The sequence below is a fragment of the Equus quagga genome, chromosome 2 (assembly GCF_021613505.1).
Source record: "Equus quagga isolate Etosha38 chromosome 2, UCLA_HA_Equagga_1.0, whole genome shotgun sequence".
Taxonomy (NCBI): Eukaryota; Metazoa; Chordata; class Mammalia; order Perissodactyla; family Equidae; genus Equus; species Equus quagga.
Genome location: NC_060268.1, coordinates 111,557,857 through 111,571,982, shown reverse-complemented (window position 1 = coordinate 111,571,982; position 14,126 = coordinate 111,557,857). Strand labels below are relative to the sequence as shown.

Below are 14,126 nucleotides of genomic sequence, written 5' to 3'. Positions count from 1 at the left end.
TTGTGTCACTGGGAGGTTTGGGTCTGTAAGGTTAGCACACACGAAACCTGACTTTCTCATAATCACATGGCTGGCAAGTAGGGTGAGCCTCCTTCAGTTACAGAGAGATCCCTTCATTCTAGGCTTGAGGTATTAATAGCCAATCTTCTCTGGGGCACAATTAATGAAAGAAAAGGATAACAACATGCACTTTCTATCTGATTATGTTGTTGTTCTAAAATTAGAAGTTTATACAAAAATGAAATATGTAACAATATCCAACAAAGTATTGAAAACTGAACAAAATTGAAACTGGAAAAAGGAAAACTAAAGTATAATTTGGGATCTAAGACATCTTTTAGGTGCCTTCAATAATGGCTTAAATCTTTTTTATGGGAAGCAGACAGCGAACTGCCAACAGGGAACTGGGCCTCGGCCTCCGCCATTTGCCGTTTCTGTCATAGTCTGGGCAGTGCAATGTATTAGTGTTGGGGTGAACTCAGGCCCTACCGCCACCCCCACAGTAAAGCATCTGCACTTCACCCAATGCTGTCTGGGCCCTCCCTTCTCCCTACGCAACCTGGGCAGGAGGGCGAGGGGGCACAGGTACTGGGCACTTATAGAGAGAGTGGATTGATTTTATTTTACACGCTTTTGAGTTAATATTGGAAAACTAATCAAAAGCAGTTTCGAAACCCAAAATGACATGTCGTATAAGGACAATAAACATTCAGGCAAAATGGAAAGAAAAATCTTTTTAAAACTTTCTCCTTAGTCTGGAAAAGAGCACTTCTTTCGATGCATTGGGAATTTTTAAATCTCTAAGTCAAAAGCTATGATCATTGTTTGGAAAAAAGCATTATAAGAAAGTGACAATGAAAAGTGATGTGGATCAAGGCTGCTCCAGGGGGACAAGCCCAAGGCGTCCTGGCCTACATGCCGATCTATACGACCTGAATCATGTCTAATGTTATATGACCACACAATAACCAGACCCCACCTGCACTGATACCATTTTAATGACTTTTTACATGATCTTTCCTTTGTCTAGTAAAAATAAGTCACAAATCCATGCCTTATAAACTTAGCCCTAACCCTCAACACATTGCAGCTCTTCACTGCCCGTGGGTCCTGTCCCCATGCTATTCTGTGAATAAAAGAACACTACCACCAGACCTTTAGAGTCCAAGAAATCTTTCTTTCGACTCCTCAGCTTGGCAAGCCCACATCAAACAGTATTACAAAGAGTGAATTAAAGGATGTTGATCAAGAAAGACAGAGAAGAACAGGGACCAAAGAACACTAGGAGATGTGTATTTCCTCTCTGGAAACTCTGAGATGTCACATAAAAATGAATTAAAATCTCACTGGAAACATAGCTGTTTAAAAACCATAAGAATAGAAAATGTTTTCCAAAATAACGTACTTTGTAATTCTTTCTTTTAAAGAAATTTAAGTATCGTAACTATGTTGCAGGGAGAGAAACCTTGACTACTGACAACAATATTAAAACATCCAACGGCCTACTGAATGACAAGGAATGGAAGGTGGCCTTACCTTTGGCTATTGTTGGCATCTGAAAACCAATGCTGATTACTCCCACCAAGTCCCCGAGTGGAATTAGGGATCTCAAAATAGACCGGATTCTGATAGCTTCTCCTTTACCAGCGTGAATCAACTGCAGGAAGAAAAATAAGGAACATGAGAAAAACTTTGTGAACTCAATGTTAAAATTCTATCCAGAAAATCTGAAGTATGCAAATCCAAATCTAAATTAATTTTCTGTTAAGTATACATATAAAGTTAGACCTCTCTCAAAAATTATTTCAGGCTTACATACAGGTATTTACCTGCCCACATAGTTTTCACTGACTTCAGTATACACTGAATTATATATACAACCTAGGCCAGCTGGTTTACCCATTAGAACAATAGTTTTTATCCTCTTTAGGGTATTAAAATATATTAAGAATCTGATGTCTATAATTGCTTGCCCCCCAAATTACACATAAATGCCTATCCATTACATGAGCAATAATACAAGGAAAAATTATCTTTAGGCCCTGGATATATACTAATACTTACGACTGATTTAGCCTCTTTCTTGCCTTGTGATGAAAATGTAACTGTACGTCCCTCTACGGTCCACCCTGATTTCTCCAGTGATGGGTTTGTAATGTAGGGAATGGTGAACATGGATTTTACCAAGCCTGTTAGACTGTCACTGGCTAAGTAAGTTCCCATGAAGCCCGTGGATCTGACACAGTGAGGACCCTCAGCCGGTCCCTGGAACAGGCGGCAGGCTTCCAGAGCCAGGCCAGGTGTCTGCTTCCTCCTCCACTGGGTGTGAAACACAAGCCCAATTTCTGACACATAGGATATTCTCAACTAACGGTTGCTGAAAATGAATAAATTTCGGAAGTGCCAAGGGTAGTCCCTCATTAAGTCACTTCGTCTTGTTTTCCCCTAATGTAATAGAATGAAAAACTATTAGCGTCACATCGCTCTTGGTTCCTTTAATCATTCACTTTAATAGGAAAAAGAACAAATATTGAGAGCAGAAAGCTTTTTGTTTGTAATCACCTCCAGCATACAAATTTTTCATAATCTATTCCCATTTACTATGCTGAAAATCTCATTAGCTACAAGTTAAGCTGTTAGGAAAATCAGACTCTTGGTTTTCTAACATTCCAACATTTCTCCATCCTGGGATTCCTCTCTGTTCACAACAAAAGGTTATATCAAGAAAGATTTAACCTGTGGGTGTAAGAGAAGGAGACAAAACAAAAACAAACAGAACCCCAAAAACCATAGCTTCTAAGGGTAGGGAGAAAGAGGTGATCTGTTAGCAACAGTCCCTCTGGCTTCCTGCTCACACCAGTTTAGAAGTGTATTTGCCTCCCACCCCAGCACTGATCAGTGCGTTTCAGACTCTGTCGTATCCCCCTAACAGGTCATGAAGCTAATCTTATGGGACCTGGCTAGCATCTGTCAAATGAATAGAATAGAATGGAATAGAACGGAAAAGAAGAGAAGAGTAGACTAGAATAGGAGTAGAAAACATCAGAATGTATTACAATGTAAAAGTAAGTATTGTTAACTAATCAATAGGGACTGAATAGCTCTCTTCTTCCCCCTAACCTGCCTCCCACTTTCCCCTAAACCAGAGCCCAGCCGGTAGCAGCTCCCTCACAAAGACGAAATATTGTACAAGAAGAAAAGAATGCTTCATAGGAATGGTTGCTTTCTGCATGCACTAAAATAGAAGAGAAAACTGTATAGAGAAAATACGTTCTTTTCTTCTTAATGTATGGGGATGCTTATATGAGTTTTAGAGATATATGAGCAACTGACTATTCTATTCATGACTTGTTGTGAAATCTCATTACTAATTTTTACAACCAATAAGACATTTCAAACTGAACAAACACTTGTTCAGCAATTAGGCTGCAGATATTATTTTTAATGGAGCATGAAGTTTATTGGTTTTGTATGCTGCTGTGATCTTTGCCAGCTAAGAATGACTCAGAGAGAAGTAAGCCAGGATTGTTGCTCTTGGGCCCCAGAGCACTTACATGCATTTCAGGAGCACAGCGTCCTAATAGGTCAATCAAAGCTGCATAAAAGGTCATGATGGCATTCCCCATGTGGATAGTGTCATCTTCCTCCTCCTCCATATCACTTTTGTGGATTTTTCAAAAAGAACAGAAAGCAAAGCAAAAAGGATAATAAAGTGACATTTCAGGTTTATTACATACTTTGCAGAGGAAATGGACCACTAGGTAATTAATTCTGTCTCTTCTGATACTTTTCATAGATGTGTTTAATTTATAGCTTGACATTTTTAAAAGAAAATAACAATGGGTTAAAGACCAGATGTGAGACTCTATCATCAAGAATACATTTGTGGGAACTTTAATGTTAAGATCCCTTTGAAAAGGAAAAAGAGGAATTGCTAATTTGGTGGATTCTGCTCATTTCTACTAGCAGACAGAGTATTAACAAAGAAAATAATTGATGGAAGGACTTGGTAAGTTTAGACTACTTTTGCAAATAGCATACATTTCAAGCACAGGTGACAAAGATCTGTCCTATAAGACAACATACGTAAGGCACCCAGTACAGTGCTTTGCCCAGAGTAAGTACTTCACAGAGTTGATGACATGTACTCACCTGTCTCTTTACCATCTACTCCACCCCACCCACCCACTCCCAAGTAATCGAGCATGTCTCTCTCCCCATCTCTGTGAGAAAAAATAGAAATATTTCATTATCTCATTAATGAGAGACACCTCTGGAAGGCCCTGGAAGATCACGTCATTCCTCCTTTAGGAGCTCGGTAAATAGCTGCCTCAGCTGGACTCAGCAGTGTGCAGAGTGGCATCAAGGCCTGTTGACAACATTGTTCCTGGCAGGCAAGACTGTCTCCAGCACCCTCAGGTGTACATCTGCTCATGTGGTCTGGGACCACAGATCTCTTGATATATTGTCTACTGCTGAAAGAAACTAAGGAATCCCTGGTCCCTCTATAGCTAACTGATAAATACATAACATACCCTTGGAGAGGTCCCAGTCTGGAACCCTGGCCTTGGTGAGGACAGAACATTTATGCCCAGTCTATATGTGGAAGAACAAGGGTTTGCAGGACTACTTCTTTGCTTGGAAATTTGCCTCCAATTAGCCCTATGTTACATCTTTACCAGTGGTGATAGTAGTGTGGGTGCATGATCCCCTAGCAGAGAATTCACCTCCACGATTAAAAAAATAGGAAGCAACACACCTGGATTAATTTATGCCCATTTCTGGAATCAAGTATTAATAACATAAACTGTGGAGAAATGTAAGGTAGTCATTGCCTCCCCTAGCTGTCACAATATCAGCCCTGATATCAGTTCTCCTACATTAAACCTAGCATATATGGGGTTAAAACCAGAGCACTCATTCCCTGCTTACTCCCTGGCTTCCTGGCTCCAGAATCCACTATCTGCCATGGAGACAAATGGCCAAGGACACTCACTCTCAAATTCTCTTATCATCCTCCTCCCTGTAAGCAGCTTCCCAAGGCCTAATGCAGGCTGGTGGGAAAGCTCTAATCAGCAAAGCCACTGGCTTCCCCCCCACAACGCCCCCAACTCCTACAAGCAGACGCATTCCTTGCAACTTTAAAAAACCCCTGGCCTCTCCTCTTTTGGGGAGATGAAATGAAACGAATTTGAGGACTCACTCTTGTCTCTCTCAGCTGACGTCACCCAGAATAAACACCCTTTCCTTGTCATAATCCTGGCATTCCAGTTTTTATTTGGCCCCTCTTCTGTGATGGGTAAGGCATAGATGTTTTTAGCCAGTAATAACAATACCTTGGTCAAGAATTTCACTCCTCGGAATGAGAACATCTCCTTTTTTGAACTTTACCACCATACCAGTTTAGTTAAGTCCCCCATCCTCTTCTTAAAGATCTCTTTCTCTCTCCCTATTACCATGAAAACTCGTTCTAGCTAGCTTCCCACTAAACTCTACTCTAATTTCAAAGGCTCACCTGCCATCATTTGTCATAACTCACTTTACCATAGCCCCCTGGGACAATTCACAAAATGCATCTCCTCCTACAACCTAAATTTCTCTCTACTAAATCCACATAATCTTCCTCAGGTCTCTTTGTTCATTCGACCTATTCCAGCAGAAAATTCCATCCATTCTTCCAAGTCTAACACACTTCACTTTTCAAGGGGAGAAATCATGAGTACCAGAGAGTTATATTGCAATTAACAGAACACATATTTTGTAAAATTTGAAGTCAGGTAGCATAATTTTCTCTTAAGAGTGTGTATATTAGACCTACGGGGTTTTACTGGATCCACTAGTTGGTGAGGGACCATCTCGGGAAGGATCCTCAGCTATTTTTATGGCTTCTTCCATGACTGCAAGAAGACCATTCCCACCTTCCCCTCTCAAAGCAGGACCAAAACACTCAGGCCTCCGGATGAGCAATCTCACCACAACATTTGCATTTTCTTCCACACTCTCCCCTAAAATCAAATGGAGAACAGAAGTAAACAAACATTGATTATATGGGAGTTCTAAGCAAATAAATACTATACTAATTCATTTATATTCAAAGAAAAATAACTAAAACCGAAGAACATAGTAGTAAAGCCAAAACTGAATCCAAATTACTAGTTTTACATATACAAGACACAGTAAATTTCTTTTCTTCAATTTACTTGAAATTTTCAAAGTAAAGAAAAGGATTATGGAGGCATAAACTCTTCATTTTGGTTAATTCATTACAGGAAATAAAGTCATAATCCTGGCTATTATTATAGCTTATAAAAGCTGTAACTATATTATAGTTTGCATTACAGATTTATATTATAGCTTATAAAAACTATATATTGTAAAAACTGTAAGTGCCTAAAAATTTTAATTTAATAATGAAAGCATAGCATCACTATCAAAATATATATTATAAAATAAATTACTACTATGTGAAAAACTACTGAATATAAAATATTAAATTTCTTTACTAATAGTTAATTCCTTCATGAAAATGTTGGGATACATTGTTGTTTTATACATCTATTTTTATGTGTTTTAATAATGACCAAAAAAGACCCCAAGCATTCAATCCTACCATTACAGAAGACGGCAAATCTGAGAAAGTCAAGATATCTCTCTCCTTCAACTGGATTCCACCCAATGTCTGGATAACCTTTAGACACCAGCATCTGGCAACTCTGCAGTCCACAACCAGCCAAATATCGAACTACCTACAAACAAGACAATAAACAAAAGCGTTACTCCTTGGGCGAGAAGTCATTCGATGCTTACACTACCCGTGCTAAATGATATCCTCAAAGGATGGTTTAAAACAAATACATTTCTGCAAATTCTTCTTAATTTCATGACAATCCTCATGAAGTCTCTGTAGCAAAACCTTAAAATTAAGAAGTATTTATAAATCATAAGGAAATGCTAACATAATAAAAATACGTATAAACTAACTCTATGAAAAAAAATTCCTAAATTGCATATCATTTGAGACTTTTATCTACCAAAGTCATAACACTTGACAAACTTCAAAAATGTCTAATGACCTTTGGCTCAATGTAAAACCTGAATCCATCAGAGATACTGAAAGATCCATCTGGCACACAACCTTATTTTAAAGAAGTAAATTACTTCCAAAATGATATTTCAATTAAAAGGGAAGGGAGGGTGTGAGAAGACAGAGAAGTAGAGACAACTAAGCTTAGAGTCAAATATCCTTGGGTTGAAATCTGACCTGTGTCAAGACTTACTGGATCGTTTTGAGCCATGGTTTCACCGTCTATAAAATTTGGGATAACGCCACCTACCTTTCAGAATAGTTGAATTTAACACATTAAAATTTCTGCATAGCTTTGCCTTTAAAATATTCTATTGTATATGAATGTTGGTCCTCTACAATATTTCCTAACTGATCCAGTTTTAAAAGAAATCCCTAAACAAGTCATTATCAATGGCGGTAGATTGTTAGAGGAGCAACTTATCAAACAAATTAAGTTACACCCAGCTCAATCACAAGCTAATTCAAGATTAAAAAGAAATAAGTAATACAGCTAAAAAGATTTCATATCAAATTTATTGAGGTATAATTTGTGTGCAATAAAATCATCTATTTAAAGTATAAATTCAATGAGCTTTGAGAAATTTATACATCTGTAAAAACACCCACAATCAAGATGCAGAACATTTCCACCACCCCTCAGGTCCCATGCCTTTTGCACTCCATCCCTCCCTACACGCTTAGCCTTGACAATCTGCTGTCACTACAAATTAGCTTGCATATTCTAGAACATTTGTACATGTAATCATCCAGTATGTGTCTTCTGTGCCTGGCTTCTTTCACTCAGATTAATGATTCTGAGATTCATTCACATTGTAGCACATGTCAGTGCTTCATTCCTTTTTATAGTCTAATAATGGCATTCCACTGTATAAGGAAATATCCCAGTTTTGTTTATCCATTCATTAGTTGATGGACATTTGAGTTGTCTCTAGTTTTGTGCTAAGTGAATAAAGCCATTGTCAACATTCATGCCCATGTCTTTGTGTGGACATATATGTTACTTCTATTGAGAAAATACCTAGGAGTGGAAAGGCTAGGGGTATGTTTAGGAAAGATGTATTTTAACTTGTTAAAAAAATGACCAAACTGCTTTCCAACTGACTTCACCATTTTTCATCTCAACAACAGTAGATGAGTGTTCTTGCTGCTCCATATCCTCCTCAAAATCTGACATTACCAACCTTTTTAATATTAACCATTTTAATCATAGATAAAAATATTTTAAACTATGTATATGAGGTTAGTCAGAGATGTAAAACTTCACGATCCTTGACTAGCGTGCCAGACGGATGTGGGCAAGAGTTCACTGTTTCATGCCTTCAACAGCTATGCGTCAAGGTTCCACCCAACGCCAATGCTGTTCTCTACGACTGACACAAAACAGTGAACAGCAGAGAAAAAAATGCCCTGAACTCACGGGTCTTACATTCTGGTATGGAATAGATTTTTTAAAATATGTATAGATTTTAGTAAAATACACTTATTTTAAAATATAAATATTTTTAAACTATAAATATTTAAACTATACTTATATAAATATAAATATAATCAAAGTGTATATTTACATATATAATATACAAATATGTATTTTCATGACTAAAAAAGAGCCATGAGGACGTTGGCAGAAGAATATTGCAGATGGCCAGCACAGCAAGTGCAGAGGCCCTGAGGCAGGAGCACACCCGGCAAGTTCCAGCGACAGCAAGGGGTCCAGTGTGGCTGGTGTGAAAAAAGAGATCAGAAGAGTTGTAGGAAGTGAAGCAAAACTAATAAGTGAAGTCAGATGCAGTAAGAGCCAATGCAATGCCTTTAGTTTTTGCTCGAAGTGACATAGGAAGTCTTTGGAGAGTTCTGGGCAGAGGATCAACATGATGCTTTTAAAAGGCTCACTTTGGCTGCTAAGTAGGGGAGCAAAGGAAGGATCAGAAAGAATACTTAGAATGTATTTGCAATTAAAATATGGGGGAAATTTATCTATATCCTGGCAAACATATGTGTCACTTAATATGCTTAAGGGTGCACGGACCTAGTGTACCACTGATGCCTTGCACTGTAATATATAAACTTCTGTGTGATATAAAATCTGTGCAGGAGATGTTAAAATCTTTTAAGAAACTGTGATTAAAGGAAAAGGGAAAACAGAAAGGGCAAGAACATGCAAGAATACAGATAGAGTAAGCTGATGCCCTTTTCAGAGAAAAATGCATGTGGTCAGAGGAAACACCTTATCTCAAATTTCTTGTTCTTTATAATGATAATATTATATATAATATATGTAACATTTATAGTACATAATATATATTTTAATTATAGTGATATAACTATATTATAGTTATATTTAAATAATCTTGAGAAACAGCTATGAACAAACATAACTCACCCAAAAACATGAGGCAGGAATGTTACTTACCTTTTCCAGATCTGGCTCACGCAAAGCTAAGGCTAGTTCATTATTATCCATCACCGAGGCTGCCGCCACATCCAATGGTGTGGAACCTCTCATAGCTGGTGAGGCTGTTCATTCAAATGAAGATGAAACAAAATTTGAATTGTGCTGCAACTATGAATTCCATATAAAAACCAACTTTCACTTAAAAGTTAATTTCTAAGTGCAATACATACTGCACTAATCTAAGTTAATTTACTTTGAAGTTTAATTTTTAAATGTACTATGTATATTCTATCTTAAAGATGAAATTAAAGCCAGACATTTACTTACCGAGACCAACGCTGCTGTTTTCCAATAAATAACTGAGATGATCAAACATAGCTTTTTGATTCTGCCTACTTATACGACAGAAGTAACAGAGAAAACGGCAACAGTTGGCCACCATCTTGGGAAAAGTGATTTCCTACAAAAAGAGCATTTAGTTAGCTGTGAAAGCAAATGATCTTTACAATATTGAATTTAGAAGTTGAGGTCTCAATCACATTGTCAACGCACTTGTGCCCATGTCTGCTGAGCCTCAGATACTAAAGACCTTCAAACATGCAGACTTTGACTCACCTAGTCCTTGAGCCAGTGAAAATCAAGCTGGCACTAATTTAGAGAACCCATTACCATCACTGGGTTGACCTGGAATTAACCTACAGCCCTAAACCTAAAGGTGGCATGAGTCTGGTTTAGGAATCAGGTGGACTCAGTTATGATTCCTGACCCCACTAACAGCAGTGCTTCCTTGGGAAATTATTCAGTTTCAGATTCTGTTCTATAAAATTGGAATAAGATGGATAATAATAGTTTAGGTAAAGGAAAGGGAGTTCAATGAGATAGTTTGTGAAAAGTACCCAGTTTAATACTTGGAATCGTATGACAGGGTGTTCTTATCATCAGTGTTGTTGTTATAATTATTATTATTAAGATTTCAGGAACTCACAGCATCCCCACCTTGCACATGACTTGTCTGCTCTGATGAGCATCCTGACCAGAAGGCCTGCCTGCTAGGCCCCATCAAACACATCTCCCTTGAGAGCCAAATTTAGTTCTAGTATACCCAAGATGATCCCTGGAGTCCTTCTTTAACAGAATACTTTATAAATATCTGTCTAACTGGTAGACTGAACATGAGAAATATGGACTCATTTCCATATTTTGAAAAATACACCTTAAAATTTTAAAAAACATTGAAACATATTTTGCCCATCAGAGGTCATAATATTATACTGATTTATATGAAGTTATTTGTTATATTACTCTAGACATTTGGTTTTAAAGAATTTTATTTTAAATTTTAGTCACTTAAGAATTCACTTTAGAGTCTTAAATAAATACAGTACACTCCAGAGCATCATCCTCATGTGTTGTTCTGGATCAGGAATTTAGTGGAACCAACTGTCATCTGAATCAAGGGTCTGAAGAGCGTGGTTGTGTTATGGACTTCTAAAGTGATGGAAACTGATTAATTCAAAGTTTTTAAAATTAGTATACTATTAATTTTTAAAGTTTCCAAATATCCCCTAAAAGAGAGTAATATAGGAGACAGCAAATTATACAGCATAAGATAGAAATTGTTATCAATATCCAAAAAAGAAAACTAGTAGCATATTCAACGCTCAGTCTGCAAGGTTTTGTTTGTTTTTTTCAAAAGTGTTCTTTAAAAAACAGTCATCCTAAGAGGATTTAAGAAATTCTCATTAAGGATATGCAATGCATCTACTCCAGGAGGTTGTAATAGATGGCATCCCAAGAATCAATTTTCTTTTACCTTGGACTCCCCGCCTCCAAGGACATTCACCATGACCTCCATCACGGTCTCATGCATCCCGAGTGCCCTCATGAGATTAGGGTGCTGGTAGAACACTTTATTATTCATGATATCCCTAGAAAGGACGACACAGACGTGGGAGGAAGCACAGAGGTCAGAGCAAAAGTTAAATAAAAACTGATCTGAGATCACGATAAATCTTTTGGAAATAATTACTGGCATGCATGAAAAAGTAAGGGCAATCATAGATAAGCTACAAAAGTTAACGAGCACAATTAATTGAGTTTTCCCCCCAAAATACTAATAGCCTACCAAAAATAGTATACAAGTTGTCCGTCATTTTCAATTACAAGATGTGTACTAAATATGTAAACAGTTTACATGAAATATAGTTTTGGACACTTATCATTCCTAAATTTATGGATATCCAAATGTGTTCAGCCTTCTATTAGAAAGAAATATGAATTAGTGTTGTACTATGTTAATATGAGAATTCCTATATAAATTCTTGACATATAAGTATCTCTGCCTTTCACATGTATGCTATTTTTAGTACTATATTCAATATTTATATGTGTAATTACAGCAGTGCTGTTTCCTGTTACATTTACATTATCATTTTGGTGAAATGCTTTAAAGGATACATATTCTCCAAGAGAAACTGAATACATGCGAAGTGCAGGTACAAGTGGTCCAACTCATTAAAATGGACACTCAATTTAAAGAAACAGCAGCAGGTGATACCTAAAATGTTTCAGATTGTTGATATTGCATTACACACTATTACAATATGTATGAAAGGATCTTAATATTTAGTAGTCATTGTAAATAAAGAGTTCTCTTGATTTTTACTTTAACATAAGTCAGATCAATTGCAAGTCTTTTCTACAAAACACTTTCCTGTCAGAGCTATAGCAAGAAAATATAGCCTCCATGAAAACAGACTTTCCCTTTGAATCTAATTTCCTTGAGTCATTCACCTGATCATTTAGTCATATGCTAACTTTTAGTTTTCTGGCTATCTCAAGAAAGAGGAATAATGTGATTCTTGTATGATTCTTTTCCTTGTTTTAGTTTTTCACTTTTAATTTAGTTTTGTTTTAACAAAGAGAGCTTGCAGATAGCACAACTCAGAAAAATGACTTTGGGGCCCAGGACTGATAGAGGTCTGATCTATTTCACACAAGAACAACTCCAGTAAAGAAAGACATCCTTTTCCTTCACATTAGACAGCAGCCTATTTGTCAAGAGAAACGTCAACTCTCAAACCACAGTTGCAATTACAGGAATTCTCTCTCGTTAATTCAAATCCTTTTGCATGGCCTAACTTTGGAAAGTATTTAATTGAAAAATCTTGTTTGCCTTTAGTTTTAGGTACATTAAATGGATTTCTAATTCTACTACCCAGTAGGCGAGTTGTCACTTATTAAATGTGTCCTTTTGTGGAATATTTCTAGGACCACAAAAAAGCAACCTTTTATTTTGTTTAATAATCATTTTGAGTTTTATCACTACTGAGTGATTTATGTTAACAGCAAATAATACTGTTACATGTTCATTTGAGAAAGACAGTGCCCTCCGTTTCCTGGAAGGCATCCTTTTTCATTTGGTTAATGAAGATCACTTCTTATGAGAGGCCTCTCCAGGTTAAATTTAAGTATTAGTATTCCAAAAAGGACTCATTCATGCTCAGACAATTATAAAGACCATAAAATTTGCTTTTGTTGTTTAGCATTTTTTTGTTCTCCCTCTTTCTCCCATTAGTATACTTATTTTTGGTGTGCACCCATGATAACAATTTTGGAATATAACCTTCCAGTTTATTTTTATGATTTCAAATAGGCCCACAGCCAATATATAGTGCTGTGTTCTGAACTTAAAATGTATATAAATGATATCCATTCTTTGTTTTTTTTCCCTCAGGATTATTTTTTAGGTCATTCAAAGAAAACACTGGTTATTTTATTTGATTAGAACCAACTCCAGGTTTCTTTAATCCTGTTTATTGTTTCTTTGCATTCTATTTTATCCATGTTAGTAGTTATCTTCATTACCTCCTCTTTTATCTGATATTTATATAACTAGATTAGCTTTTTCTATCTTTTTTTGGCTAAATATTTCTTCTACATCACATTTCAACATTCTATATTCCAGATTTCTATATTTTTATGTTTAGGTATTTTTCTTGCAAACATTATCTAGCTTAATGAAAGTTTTAATTTTTCTCTGATGCGTTAATTTCCTTATTCTCATATCCTCAAATTATGCAAACTTATTAATGATTGCTTAGATTTATGCATATATGCATCAGTAATATACTTACTAAAATGTATTGCTTCCAGTTCTTTTTCTCTGAATTCCGTTTTATTTTCTCTAATGCATACCTTTAGAGGGTCTTTCAGTGAGGGACTATAAGTAAATATTCCGAAATATCTTTGTTTTGCCCTCACTTTTGAATACTCGATATAAACTGTAATCTCCAAATCCACATGAAGCATGAGCTCATTGTGTCGAATTCTCAGTTGGGTAACACATTCTATTTGGTTATTTTGATGGTTATTTCCTGTCAGAACTTTCAATGTAGTATTCCACTGAGTTATGATCTCTAGTTTTGCTACTGAGAATTCTAAATATTATTGCTTTGCAAGTATTCTGGCTTTTCTCTTCACTTGCTTTTAAAATAGTCTGTATTTTTTTTTCATGCGGTTTCACCACAGGATATCCAGCTGTGGATGTGGAACTATTTGTGCTTTATGAATCTGTGAATTAATGTTATTCATCAATTCCGAAAACTCAAGCCAACAGCTCTTCAAATATCCCCTTTCTGTAGTTCA

General features: G+C 36.4%; 1 protein-coding gene across 4 annotated transcripts in view; it reads right to left on the bottom strand.

The window, feature by feature from the left end:
* The window catches only part of RYR2 (ryanodine receptor 2), a 678,741-nt gene that overhangs the window by 177,053 nt on the left and 487,562 nt on the right, over positions 1–14,126 (bottom strand). For all 4 annotated transcript variants that reach the window (XM_046653495.1, XM_046653496.1, XM_046653497.1 and 1 more), the window contains exons 42-48: positions 11,293–11,407; positions 9,807–9,939; positions 9,498–9,601; positions 6,611–6,746; positions 5,819–6,005; positions 3,555–3,660; positions 1,537–1,657 (exon numbers count right to left, since the gene is read on the bottom strand). In XM_046653495.1, coding sequence (XP_046509451.1) covers positions 1,537–1,657; positions 3,555–3,660; positions 5,819–6,005; positions 6,611–6,746; positions 9,498–9,601; positions 9,807–9,939; positions 11,293–11,407 — 902 coding nt within the window. The remainder of the gene's footprint in view (positions 1–1,536; positions 1,658–3,554; positions 3,661–5,818; positions 6,006–6,610; positions 6,747–9,497; positions 9,602–9,806; positions 9,940–11,292; positions 11,408–14,126) is intronic.